Source organism: Drosophila nasuta, chromosome 2R (assembly GCF_023558535.2).
Source record: "Drosophila nasuta strain 15112-1781.00 chromosome 2R, ASM2355853v1, whole genome shotgun sequence".
NCBI lineage: Eukaryota > Metazoa > Arthropoda > Insecta > Diptera > Drosophilidae > Drosophila > Drosophila nasuta.
The window spans coordinates 1,086,986-1,100,541 of record NC_083456.1 but is presented as its reverse complement, the minus strand read 5'-3'; the positions used below and the strand labels follow the sequence as shown (position 1 = coordinate 1,100,541).

Genomic DNA, 13,556 nt, shown 5'->3' with positions numbered 1-13,556 from the left:
TAAATAACAATAAAATCCACTGGGATCTAATTCTTTGGAAGCCTTCGTAACTCCCACATACAAACATATATTTTATTATACTTGTTGATTCTTTATACTAAAGTTTAGTATATTATTGATATATATTTACTATATATGTGCGATCATGTTTTTTTACGCTCTGTTCCATAAGTGTTTTTTAAGTGTCCATAAGTATATTTTATGAGCCGTTTTTTTATCTCTATAGTTAACTCCGAAACAAAACAAAACAAGTAAGAAAACTACAGTCGAGTGTGCTCGAATTTGAGATACCAGGTACCCATTTCGAATAAAAGCAAAATAGTGCGGTATTAATTTTATTAAGTGTACGTAGTAAAAAATTGAAACAAACTTGATCTGCGTGCAAACATAACAAGTGTAAATGAAAAAAACTTATATCTTTATCTCTTATAGCCTCTGAGATCTAGGTGCACATTCAGATGGACGGACAGACTGACAGACGGCTATATCGTCTCGACTGTTGACTCTGATGAAAATATGTATATACTTTATAGGAATGCCTCCTTCTGTCTGTTACATATATTTCGTGCGGGCACAAGGGTATATAACCTTTTACCTTGGGAGTACCGGAAACAAATGCAAAAGAATTAATATAAGTTTATTACAGAATTATCATATTAACATACAGCGGTAAATTAATTCCTCAAATTCCTCGATTAAATATGACTAGGTTGTTAAAAATCATAATCCAGAATATTACACCGCAAGACGATTTTGAAGCATGTTACAATTTGACTTTAAAAAAATAATTTTGTCTCTTTATACGAAATCTCCACCAATAGAATTCATTTATTCATTCATGATCATTGGAATGTGGGAATCATCATGTTATGGGTATTTATGGTAAGGGGGGCAATATATACAAGGTGCGTTCCAAAGTAAACAGGACTTTTTGAATCTAGCGCCCTCTGGTGGCGCCATCTTTTTGCCAACTGGTGCGTTAGAATCTGCTATCCCTTATCGACTTCCAGTAAAAATTTCATGACATTTTATCTATTGGAAGTGAAGTTATTGCGTTTTAAGTGTCAGTATGTTTTTGTCATCGGTGCGAAAATGAGCTTCGAACACCCTGCGACTTCTACCTTTTCGGAAAAATGCATTTGCAGATGAAAGGAAAGCGTTATGCAGACGTCGAGGCCATGCAAAAGGCTTGCACCGGCATACTGGAGGCCATACCGGGCAATGAGCTAAAACAATCGTTCGACTTGCTTTTGGATCGTGCAAAAAGCTGTATTAAAGCAGAAGGAGACTATTTTGAATAATATAAATTGATTTTGCCGAAAAAACTATTTGTTCTGTCTTTTTGTTAAAAGTCCTGTTTACTTTGGAACGCACCTTGTACATATGTAAAAAATGATTTCGCATTACGAATAAGTGAGTGAAGTATACAAGTTCAAGGGCACAAGGCTATCCTTATGAACATGAGCGATAAAATATACAGCCGTTTATTCAGAGAAGTGCGTGTGGTCAGTTAGAAATAAGAAACTATTGTTAAACATATAAGACTTAGGATTTTATGAAATAAATGGTGTAGCTTAAATACTCGGAGCCCGCCAGTTCACAAGCACAATAGACCCAAGTCGTTGCGTTCATATACAATCTTTATCAAGGATGAGTGTGTCTATATAGTGATACATTGAGATCAGTAATTAAAAACATGGTTCATTCATGTCATTTCTATATTTAACAAGTAAGAAAGCTACTCGACTGTGAGATACCCGCTACCCATTTTGAATAAAAGCAATATATTTTGCGGTATTATTCTCAAAGTATACCAAATATATTGCAAAAATACTAAAAATATACCAAATGGTATATGTGGTATATCGATATAGTACCGCATTGTCAGCCAAAGCAACTAAGACCCCTAGTAAGTAGGCGTTTTTGCCCATATAAAAGTATTTCTTTTAAAACTTCCACAATTTTTATCTGATCCAAACCAAATTTTTAGGTATCATAACTACTATAGTTATTATTTTATATAGTACATTCGTAACTCTAGCTTTAAAATTACGCTTGTTAGCGTAAGAAGGAGATGCCTCCTTCTACCTGTTACATACATTTCCTGTCGGCACAAAGTTATAATACCCTTCTACCCTATGGGTAGCGGGTATAAAAATATTATTTACAAATTCGATAAGATTTGTTTGAGCTCTTAATATGTGACAGGTTAAATCATTTGCATTTGGGATATGGGCTTAAAGCACAGAAAGTAATGTTTATAATTTACCTTTATTTACTCTAGCTTAATTACTCTTTAAAGGAATGCCTTTACCCAGGGTTTATTGGTATGCATTACAGTTTTGCGCAAGAGCAAAGAATGCTGAATTCTGAATGCTATTGACATGGGGTGCGCCTCTGCCGCAGTGTTGTGCATTAAGGAGGCCGCTCTGCATGCCGTTGTTTTAGTTGATTGTTGGCTGCTTTTGCAGTGTGTGACCGCAAAAGCAGTTTCTAGTTTCGGGGCCGAAATTGTGACTGTTGTTGAATGGAGTTTCTGGTTTGCAGTGGAATGAGACTGTAGACTGGTGGTTTGTGATAATCGTCATTAATACTTTCAGAGCAACCAACTGTAAATATGATGTGGTGCTTTAAAAAGTGATGATATTTAAAACTCTGGTACAGGAAAATTTAATTTAAAGTTATGGTTTATAAACAAGCCAACTTTTTTTTTTAAATTGACTCGCACAATTAATTATCTACAATAAAATAATTTCACAATACAAACTATAAACATGATTAAAATTCGAACTTTTCGTGATAAAATGAGCAGAAGCAGACACATACAAGTACATATATCTCCGCTTTGTATCATAGATTTATGTTTATTAATATTACTCAACCTTAATACACACACTTTCGTCGCACGTCAGTTCCTTTGAATGCTTTCTGCTGTTAACGCTGGAGTCTTCGTTTCATGCTTAAATTCTCCCAACTATAAACTAAGTCTACAAAATGTCAGCATAGAAAATAGAACAATTCATCATCGTGGTCAGCTCACAAACTTGTCAGGGGTTTATTAGCTCAACAGGCGTTGAAAGCAAAGGCCGGAGGGGTCTCTAATGCAACTGTTTAGAGGATGCTCAGATTAGCATGAAATAAACCAAGGACAATAATGCACACACATACTAAGAATAAGGAAAAATATGTTTTACTGTTATAAAATAATGCTGCATATTTATTCCAACAAAGCTCCAAGAATGGTTTAAAAAATCAATAATGTTATGCTTTTATACTTTTTATACCCGGTACCCTTAAGGTAGAAGGGTATTATAACTTTGTGCCGGCAGGAAATGTATGTATCAGGTAGAACGAGGCATCTCCGACCCTATAAAGTATATATATTCTTGATCAGAATCAACAGCCGAGTCGATCTAGCCATGTCCGTCTGTTCGTATGTGTGTCTGTCCGTCTGTCCGTATGAAACACTGGATCTCAGAGACTATAAAAGATAGGGCTATAATTTTTTTTCGACAGCATTTGTTATGTTTGCACGCAGATCAAGATTGTTTCAAATTTTTGCCACGCCCACTTCCGCCTCCGCAAATCAAAAAAATCGATAAACAAGCGTAATTTTAAAGCTAGAGTTGCGAGTTGTGGTATATATATAATTGTTATAGTAGTTATGATTCCTGAAAATTTGGTTGCGATCAGATAATAATGGTCGAAGTTATTAAAGAAATACTTTTGTATGGGCAAAAACGCCTACTTAGTTGCTTTCGCTAACAATCTGCTATGATGTCCCGTCTATGGAATATTTTGAATGCGGTACTATATCAACATACCAAATATATCGTTTGGTATATTTTTAGTATTTTTGCATTACTTTTATTGTATTTTGAGAAAAATACCGCAAAATATATTTCTTTTATTCAAAATGGGTAGAGGGTATCTCACAGTCGAGTACACTCGACTGTAGCTTTCTTACTTGTTTTTTTTTTTTAATAGGAAAATAATCAATTAAGAAATTTTTGAAACTGTTAAATTAATATGTTTTTATTTATGTTTTTAAGGTACACCATTAAAAATAAACGAATTCGACATTTCGAAATTTGATATTCGTAATCAGTTTTTTTTAGGAATTGAAATTCATAATAAAAGGTAAATATTTTTATAAAAAGGTATTTAGTTGTTAATTATTAATATGAACTGACACTATTTTATTAAATGTTTAAAAATATATACTATTTGCAGAGAATCGGTCTTTTCGTTAAAATGTTTGCAATTTCGAAATAACCTGAGCTCAAATTGTATTGAGCGGCAATTGCAATTATGCTGTTGTAATTAAACTTAGACCATACAGAGAAGTTTACATTTGACGTTACTTAACAAAGTACTCAACAAAATTCCCTTTAATTTATAAGCTAACGATGCATTTAGCATACTGATAGAATAGAGAAGCAGCTTTTATGTTAGTAATGTGACCGGATATCTTAAAGAATTAGAAGGCCGGAAGAACTGGAATTATTTCCCCCATAGCTATGCATAGAAGCATAAGAGCCGTGTCGGATTACACTTCTTGTCACAGTGCTTAAGACGAATTAATGCTTAGCGACACTTTCGTTTCAATTCAGTTTCATAGCAAGCAAAGTTTTGAAGCTACTCGATTTTTGGTACATGCCATAATAATTACAGTATTTAAGATTTATGATAATAAAATTATGAAAAACGGCTGCTGCCGTCGGGTCTTAGTTACTTGGGCTGACAATCTGGTGCTCTATGTTTTTGTGTATTTTGAAAGTAAATTCTTATAGATATACTAAAAATAGCCTTTGGTAATTTATCTTAGAATTTTATCGATATATTGTGGGAAAATTACCGCATTCTTAAGCTTTTATTAAAAATGGGTAGAGCGTACCTCATAGTAAGGCACAGATTTAGACTTTCATGAATGTACTTATGTATATATTTTTGTTATATACATATGTATCTACAAATGTATATGCAAGTATTTAATATTATTTTATATGCAATCTGTGTCCAAATGTACTGCTGAAGGTCAATTACTTGCAAGTCGAATAGAAAAATCGGGGCGTGACGTCCTAAGCTACACAACTTAAGCAAAATGTCAGCTACAGATAGACTTCAGCGCGTTGCATGGTTGGTATTGCCTGGTTTCATCCTCGGAAACGTAAGTACAATTTTCATGAAATGTGAATGGTGACTAACAACACCACAATTTAATAATTTAAAATATTCTTGTTTATAATGCATAAAAGACAGCGCCTTTGGGGCCAAGTGTGTCAGAAATGTACAGTCTGAGTCGAGTGCTCGAATTTAAATATGAAAATTACCTTAATTATTGTTAACAATACCGAGTAAATATATTATGAAAAGTAGATGTCTCCTTCTGCCTCTAACTTACTATCTAGCACAAAGCTATGGTTTTGTAACCTATGGGAAATTCTCTGAAGGGATTTGTCGCGTCACTGCAGTTCTGAGCGCTAGTTTGCTGCTGGTGAAATAAGCACTTACCAGCAGACCACCACTACTTACAAAGTGGCACCTAGCAATGCGTTCTTTAATTTCCGTTTTCGTATGAAATGTCCGCAAATAGGGTCAATCGCCACCACCTCGATTACCCACGAACTAGTGAAATAGTGCAACATATTAGGGTCTTTAAAGAAAGTACTTACATTAGACCCCATGGAACGGCCGGTGAAGTAAGAACTTATATGGGACCCCATGGAACGGCCGGTAAAATAAGTGCTTACATCGGACCCCATGGAAGGGTCGGTGAAGTAAGTACATCAGACCCCATGGAAGGGTCGGCCATTATAAATTAAAACAAATTTACAATTACAATTACAGTTTTTATTTAATTTTAATTTTTCTTTATTTTAATAAGGCGTATACTTTTATTACTTTAAGGCAACTTGAGTTTTTTCAACTGGTCCTCAGTTATTGAATCTGGTAATAAAGGATTACAAAGTTTTAATAGGTTGAAGTGGATAATGATTATTAAATAATTATCTTTTAAAATACTCACCGATCATAACATCAAAGAAATTATCTTTTTTTTAGGGCAGCATTCCCCTGTCATTATTTCCATAACGTAGATTTTCGGTCATAATTTCCACTTCCTCTTCTTTAGGCCCATTGTCGTTTTCCACTGTAGAACTATACATTATGCTAACTGCTTGTCGTACTTTTATTATCTGTTTATTTAATATTTTACACATTAAACATATAATATATACATATATTATTTTTTAAGAAACTTACCTAATAATTGATCGCGGATCCGCTTTGCACTTCTCAACTCAAATGCTTGCAAAAATTTCATCAGCCAGCAAACACAACTGAGTTTGAGCAAAAGAGTAGCACAAAAAAAAAAACAAAGACACGTAAACAAACAGCGATGTAAAGCGTAATCGAAGTTTTGCCTTTAATCTTGTGTATGCGCTTTCCACAAAATAACCAAAAACAAAAGCGATGCTTGCTCTTTTTTTACTTATGCTTTAATACGCAAACATTTATTAACTAGGTGGTTCGACGTTCGCTTACTATAGGGTCACTTTAGTAAGTACCCATGTAGTGATCGGCGAGGTAAGCACTTACCTATGGCCAATCGACACCTCCAGTTCTGCAGGGATGCGACCGTCTGTACAGTGAAAAAAATAAACTAAAACAATTTTAAAAATAAGTGAAGGTTATTCTTAACGCTTTGGTTTAGCACTATATTTAAATTCTCTTCGTATAAATGTGTCATTAGAAGTTGAGAGAGACAAGTAAGAATGCTTCGATTCTGAGATACTCGCTACCGATTTTAATAAAAGCAAAGCAATGCGGCATTATTCTTATAATAAACTATAGATATATTAAAATACACCAAAGACGTTTTTTACATATAAAATATACAATAGAGGTCAGAAAATACCAGATTGTCAAGGCCAAGTTTTGGGTTGAGGTGTAGAAGGTGGCAACGGCAGATTAAACTTTTAAAATCCAAGAAAGACCTAGTCGCTGCTGAAATGTTACACTTAACGACTTATAGGGTCGAAGATGCCTCCTTGTTGTTACATACATTTCCTGCCGGCACAAAGTTATAATACCCTTCTACCCAACGGCTAGCGGGTATAAAACAAATTTATGTGTACGCCTTGTCGACCAATAAGTATGCAGAGTTTGGTTAACTCTCACTGGACCAGGTGTGAGTAACAAACAAAATTATCTTTAAATTAGTAATTTTTGCATTCGCTGTAAATCATTCTGATGCCTTTTAGTTTTTGGTTAACCTTGAGTGACAAGATGAACAAAGCTGATGAAAAGGACGTAAATACTGATAAATTTATTTGAGTCAATGACGATTCAACTGTAAAACAAGTAAGAAAGCTACAGTCGAGTGTACTCGACCCATTTTGAATAAAAGAAGTATTTTTCGCGGTATTTTTCTCAGAATATACCGAATATGTTGCAAAAATATTAAAAAACATACCAAATGGTATATTTGCTATATCGATATAGTACCGCATTCAAAATATACCATAGACGGCACAATATGCCAGATTGTCACCCGAAGCAACTAAGACCCCTAGTAAGTATGCGTTTTTGCCATACAAAAGTATTTCTTTAATAACTTCGACAATTTCTATCTGATCGCAACCAAATTTTCAGGAATCATAATTACTATAGTAATTATTGTATACATCAAAATTCGCAATTCTAGCTCTCTCTAAAATTACGCTTGTTATTCGATTTTTTTATTTTCAGGGGCGGAAGTGGGCGTGGCAAAAATTTAAATCAATCTTGATCTGCGTGCAAACATAACAAATGTTGTCGAAAAAAAAAAGTATAGCTCTATCTCTTATAGTCTCTGAGATCCAGTGTTTCATACGGACAGACGGACAGACTGACAGACGCACATGGCTAGATCGTCTCGGCTGTTGACGGTGATCAAGAATATATATACTTTATAGGGTCGGAGATGCCTCGTTCTAACTGTTACATACATTTCCTGCCGGCACAAAGTTATAATACCCTTCTACTCTATGGGTAGCGGGTATAAAAAGCTGAAAAACTAAATTGAATAATCGGTTACAAATAGTAAACCATTTTATAAAACTAAGAATTATTTTTTTGAACTCTTTAATGAAAAGTTTTGACAAACTCGTAAGTTAATTCGAATATGCCAAAAAGTAGCTAACAATGATTACTCTACATCGATTAGTCTAATTTCTTTTCAAAGTATTTTATTTACACGTTACAATTTTAAATTTGCACATATCTGAACATAATTTTGTTATATTCGTATATACTTATATAAAATCAAAGTAAATGGTTACAAGATCGAAGTGTAGTTAGACAATGGCTTCAAATTAAAACAAACTGGTGAATATAAAACTTTGTACAACTTACTAACATGGCAAGTTGGCAAAATTCACTTCAACACAGCGAACATAGTTAAGTCGAATATCTGAATGATATCTTAGGATGTCTCTGGACTGCCATAGAGCAAATCATCCAACTTTAGCTTATTGATCTTATCACCAGCCGGCGCGCCATGCCCAGGCCGTCCCCAAAAGGTTTGGAATGTGTCGAAGTGTTGATTGCAAAGGTCACGGTCCATTTGCTTCGACACGCTGACCGATCGACGCTTCTGCGATATTTGCACATTTAGCTCATGCAGATATCGCATGTCGGCAGCTGTTTGAATCCTGTTGTTATTTGTGGATGTAGGCGATGTCAGCAACGTCGATTTGATTGTTGATGTATTTAGTAGGTCATTCGTTTATATTTCATTTTTGATTGCATTTTATTGAGATTGAGTTTATTTTGTTATTGGATTAGATAAAGCGAACGTTTTATTGCGCGGGAATACATAGAAGATTTGTATTATGATTTGCATATTGGATATTTTCTGCTTAATTGTTTATTTAATTTGGTGTTGTTTTAGTTTGCTCTTTTGGTTGCTATACTTTCACTTGTATAAGAATGGATATTTTATTGCTGAATGAGCCAAAAAAAGTGATAGAGAACCATTAAAAACACAAACACAAATACGCAGTTCATCTCAATTTTACAGATTTTACAATTTTCGCAGAGCAAGCAAATGAGAAACTTTGAGAACTTAAAAAATTTAATTCGAATATTAGAGGCAACGGTATTAGTTTCAATATACATGAGAGTAAGAGCTAATAATTAACAAAAAGAATACAAAATGCAAGTGCAAAGACGTAAACGTTGTAGATACGTATGATATAGTATTTAGATATGTATATAGTTATGTTGAATATCGATTAAACGGAAAAGACAAGCGCACTCACAAAGACACACAGACTGACTGATGAGCTGATTAACTACTTAAATTATAGATTTGACTGGGATTAGCGGATGTGCAGTGTGAGCCTTTTGAGGCAGCAAGTGGGCGGCGCAGCGGTGGATGTGACGCAGTCGCAACTGCAGCATTGGAACTTGCAATTCAAATTCTTAGGAAGCCGCTTCTTCATTTGACTAATTTTTTTAATGATGTTGATATTCGGCTCTTTGCTGGGCATTGACATTGTCTTGTGCTTATGTGGTGCGTACCTATCATGCGAGGGCGTCCTCTTTGTCACATCCGTGCTGGACAGGCTGATGGGACGGTGTAAGCCACGGCGACGTGCCAGCAAAGGCACCAACTCTACACCTCCACCATCTCCTCCTCGTCCGTTATTAAATGTGCCGGCGTCTGGAGTGGCAGTGCAGTTCCCAGTGTTGCCAGTACAATGGCCACGTGGTGGTCGAGGACACGACTTAATAGGTTTACATTCTTTGGGCGGTGATCCAAGACTACAGTTAGGGGAGGGTCGCTCTGCCCCCGCAGCCACAAGGATCTTTCTGGATGGTTTTATTGGACTGGATGAAGCTAACGATGCGCAGGTGCAAGTGCAGATGTCGCAGCAGCGCTGTGGCTTGGCAGGCTTGCATCCTTTCGATTTGCGAAATGTGTTTTTCTCTGCGGGAGTCACCGGATTATCCTGATCTAACTCTTTCAGCATTTCCTTATTCGTCCAGCCCTGCAAAAGAATCATTGGCAGAAAAGTAATTTTATATACTTCTTGATTTGCATAAGTGTCACTTACAAGCGACTTCATAAACGTATTCCCGACTTCTTTTGGACTGCGCCATGGCTTACCACCTGGACCTGCCTTTCCCCACGGGTCCTTACACGTCTAAAGAGCGTAAAGTAATTATAACGTTAAAAATACTACACACAGAGAGAGTAATAGATGTCGCTCACCGGCTTTTCCAACTTCGCTTGCAGTTTCTTTTTTTGGTTGGCTAATTTCTCCTGTAGATGTAAGTGCTCATTCTCGCTATTGTCGACTACCTTATTGAGCATAACTTGTCCCTTGCAAGTCGGAGAAGGCTTATAGCGCAGTTCAATATCCACGTGGCCTTTATTTCGAAATGACATTGAGGGATGCTCTTTTAGTTCGATGTGCAAACTCTCACCATTGGCATTCTGGGCGACGTTGACGACTTTATGGGGATGTTCTCTCTCACAAATAGTGACAGTACTACTTCGAGGGCCACTTTCTTGCAGATGGTGTATAGAATGTGTGTGTGGCAAGCGGCCACCAGCTATTCCAGGTGGAGGTGGACCAGGATGATGGTGACGATGATGATGGTAGGCGGCTATGGGATTTTTGTGACACTTTTTCTGCATGGTAAAATAATCATTGTAGCGGCAAGGTTGTAAGGAATTTATACGATGAGCTGCAGTCTGTAAGTGGAAAAGTGAAAGCTCATTACGTAAACCTAGTAGGATTGCTGTCGAGTATACTCGACTGTGATATACCCGCTATTGTAACCAAAAGCAAAACATTGCAAATACATTGAACAAATCTTAGAATATACAAAAGCTATATTTGATATGTCGAAATACAACTATATTTAAAATATATACCATATAGTCTACCAAAGAAATAAAGACCCGATAGCTGCAGATTTTTGTCATATAAAATTATTTCTTGAAAAACTTCTAAAATTTTTATCTGATCGAATTACATTTTCAGAAATCATAGAAACTGTAGGTGCTACTGTATGTACCAAATTAGCCATTCGCTTTTGCATCCGAGGAAGAGGGCGAGGCAAAATCTATAACAAACTTTATCTGAGTGCAACAATAACAAGTGTTGGCAAAACAAATCTTTAATAGTTGTTGAGATCTAGGACAGACATAGTTTCATCGCCGTGGCTTTTAAAGCTGACAGAATATATGTACTTTATGTGATCGGAATTGCGACAATTATGTTGGTGCAAAGTTATAAAACCCTTCTACCCAATGGGAAGCGTAAATTAAAAGTTCAATCTCTATATGGAATGCAATGCATATTCTGTAATTGAACTCACAACAGTTGGTGTCGAGTGCAGTCCAACTGCGGTAATGTCCTTTCGTCGTACCTCCACATTGGGTGCTCCACCGCCGGGCTTGCCCCAGGGGCAATGCTGTAGAAACATATCATAGTACTAAAAGAGAAGATGAAATATAGTAGAGGCAGAAAGGTAGTCAATTATGGCATATAGGTTTGTTTTATCGATTTCTTAGTCTGCTCTATATTCGGCTCGCTGAACTCAACTCACTATTAGCAAATATTTAAAAAAAAATTTGCCAGGTCCTCTGCCCGACCCTTCGGAAACAGCTTTTTGCCCGACTACCTCCTTTGTTTGTAGGTTGTTGTTATAGTTGCAATGTACTGCTCTTTGCCTTCCATTCACCTACATATATTTTGAGCTAAAGTCCATCCGTATTCACATTTAACTCACAGGTGCTTGAGTCACGCGAACTGATGTTAGTTGAAGAACTTAATGGATACCCCGACAATGTCATTTCCACAATACTTCCGAAAAGTCAAATTGTCAAATAGTTGGTTGAACTTTTGGGCAAGTAACTTTTTAATACTAGGTCATTGAACCGAAGTCTAGCATGAAAGCATGTAAAAGAGAGTTCAACCGTCCAAATAATTATATATTAAGATTTCTTTTTTAAATTCTCATTTTCGAAACTATTAATTTTATAATTGTAAATTAATCTTAAATTAAAAACGAATCTTAATAAATAAAATATAATTAAAAAATTTTGCATAGCTCTCGATTTTATTATTTTGATGAACCTAACGTTCTTATTTGATAAAACTAGCGAAGTTATGCTCTGTATCTCGTAAATTTCATGTAGTTTTTTCATTATGATAAGCAAATTCGCATACCTGTCACACCAAAAAGTTTGCTATTTATCTACCATAAATGTCAAAAAAAAAAAATTATATTTTAACATATGTATATATTTAAATATCGAAAATTGCATTGACTAATGAGTGTCTCGAGCAGGAATTATTTTCAATTAAGGAAGGCCGTAATAATTCACTTTCCATGAGTGCGACTTTTGTACAAAATTTAAAATTGTCTCTGAAAATGCCGTGCAGTCTGTTCTTCAAAGGTCTCGTTTTAATTATATTTAATTATAATTACGTATTATGCTTTGAATTAGCCGATGAGTGCAAGGAATACTGGTTCAAAGTTATGTAGTCACTATCCTTTATATATTGTATTATTTAATTAGTTTTTTTTTAATCGGTGAGCTAAATATTATATTATTATTATTATTATTATTATATTATATTATATATTATATTGGTCTACTTCAGGATACCCCGTGCTTCTTAGTGTTTTAGAATAATAAGTTTACACATACGTACGTACGTTAATATAAGTTAGTCAAACATATTGGAATGAGCAGGTCATTAACAATTTATTTTCCGTTAATCTGAGTAATGTTTAGTGACAGGGTATATAATGCACTTTAAGTAAGAAATACACAAATTTTGAACTTTTATTCCGAAGAAGAGGTTTGTTGATGATGATCATCAATATTATTTATAATTCATGTTGTGTTCCGTATGTTATACATAGTGCATTTGCCCTAAACTATGAGTAGACTAGATATAATTTATGGAGTGAAAACTATAATTGTTCTGGAAAGTGATTCTTGATGTCTTGGAAACTATAGTTTCAAAAATATTGATATTGATTAAAAAGATAACCAATAAATAAAAAATTAATTGATGATAATTTTTTTTATTATATACCTGAAATAATAATCCAAAATTTTGTTAATTACACGTTCTGTGAGCTTTGATCGAAGACTAAATAATTTATGTTTTAAAACCCACGATCTAAGACCCAGGCGAGCTCATTCTATAAATAATTAAAATCAAACCAAGTGTATTATCGACTAGTTTTGTAGTTATTCCAGCCACTTCACCGACATCCACAAGTTGTTGCGTTATGTTTCATTTATTTATTTACCTCTTGTTTATCCTTCTCCTTGCGAGCACATTCTTCAGCTTTGCGACGTCGCCACATACGCAAGCTTTCCTCAGCATTCTTACGTTCAACGAGACGCTTCTTCTCATCACACCACATCAAGGGATGTTGGATGTGGTCGTGACAGAAAGATCCCATCTCATCACTGGTCGTCATCCTGAGAAAACGGAAGTAGTGACGCGTTCAACAAATCACGCGCAACTGAATTT

General features: G+C 35.2%; 2 protein-coding genes across 2 annotated transcripts; both read right to left on the bottom strand.

The window, feature by feature from the left end:
- Window positions 1-8,297: 8,297 nt before the first annotated feature.
- LOC132785790 (uncharacterized) lies at window positions 8,298-8,678 on the bottom strand. Its single transcript, XM_060792066.1, has one exon. The coding sequence runs from the start codon at window positions 8,675-8,677 to the stop codon at window positions 8,468-8,470; it is 210 nt and encodes a 69-aa protein (XP_060648049.1). The 5' UTR covers window position 8,678; the 3' UTR covers window positions 8,298-8,467.
- A 673-nt stretch (window positions 8,679-9,351) lies between these two features.
- Window positions 9,352-13,503, bottom strand: LOC132785788 (uncharacterized). The gene is made up of 6 exons (XM_060792065.1): window positions 13,330-13,503; window positions 11,377-11,493; window positions 10,477-10,747; window positions 10,262-10,419; window positions 10,104-10,193; window positions 9,352-10,037 (listed from the first exon to the last, which is right to left on the bottom strand). Exons 1-6 carry the CDS (start codon window positions 13,501-13,503, stop codon window positions 9,366-9,368), a joined length of 1,482 nt encoding a protein of 493 aa, XP_060648048.1. The 3' UTR covers window positions 9,352-9,365.
- Between the last annotated feature and the right edge of the window lie 53 nt (window positions 13,504-13,556).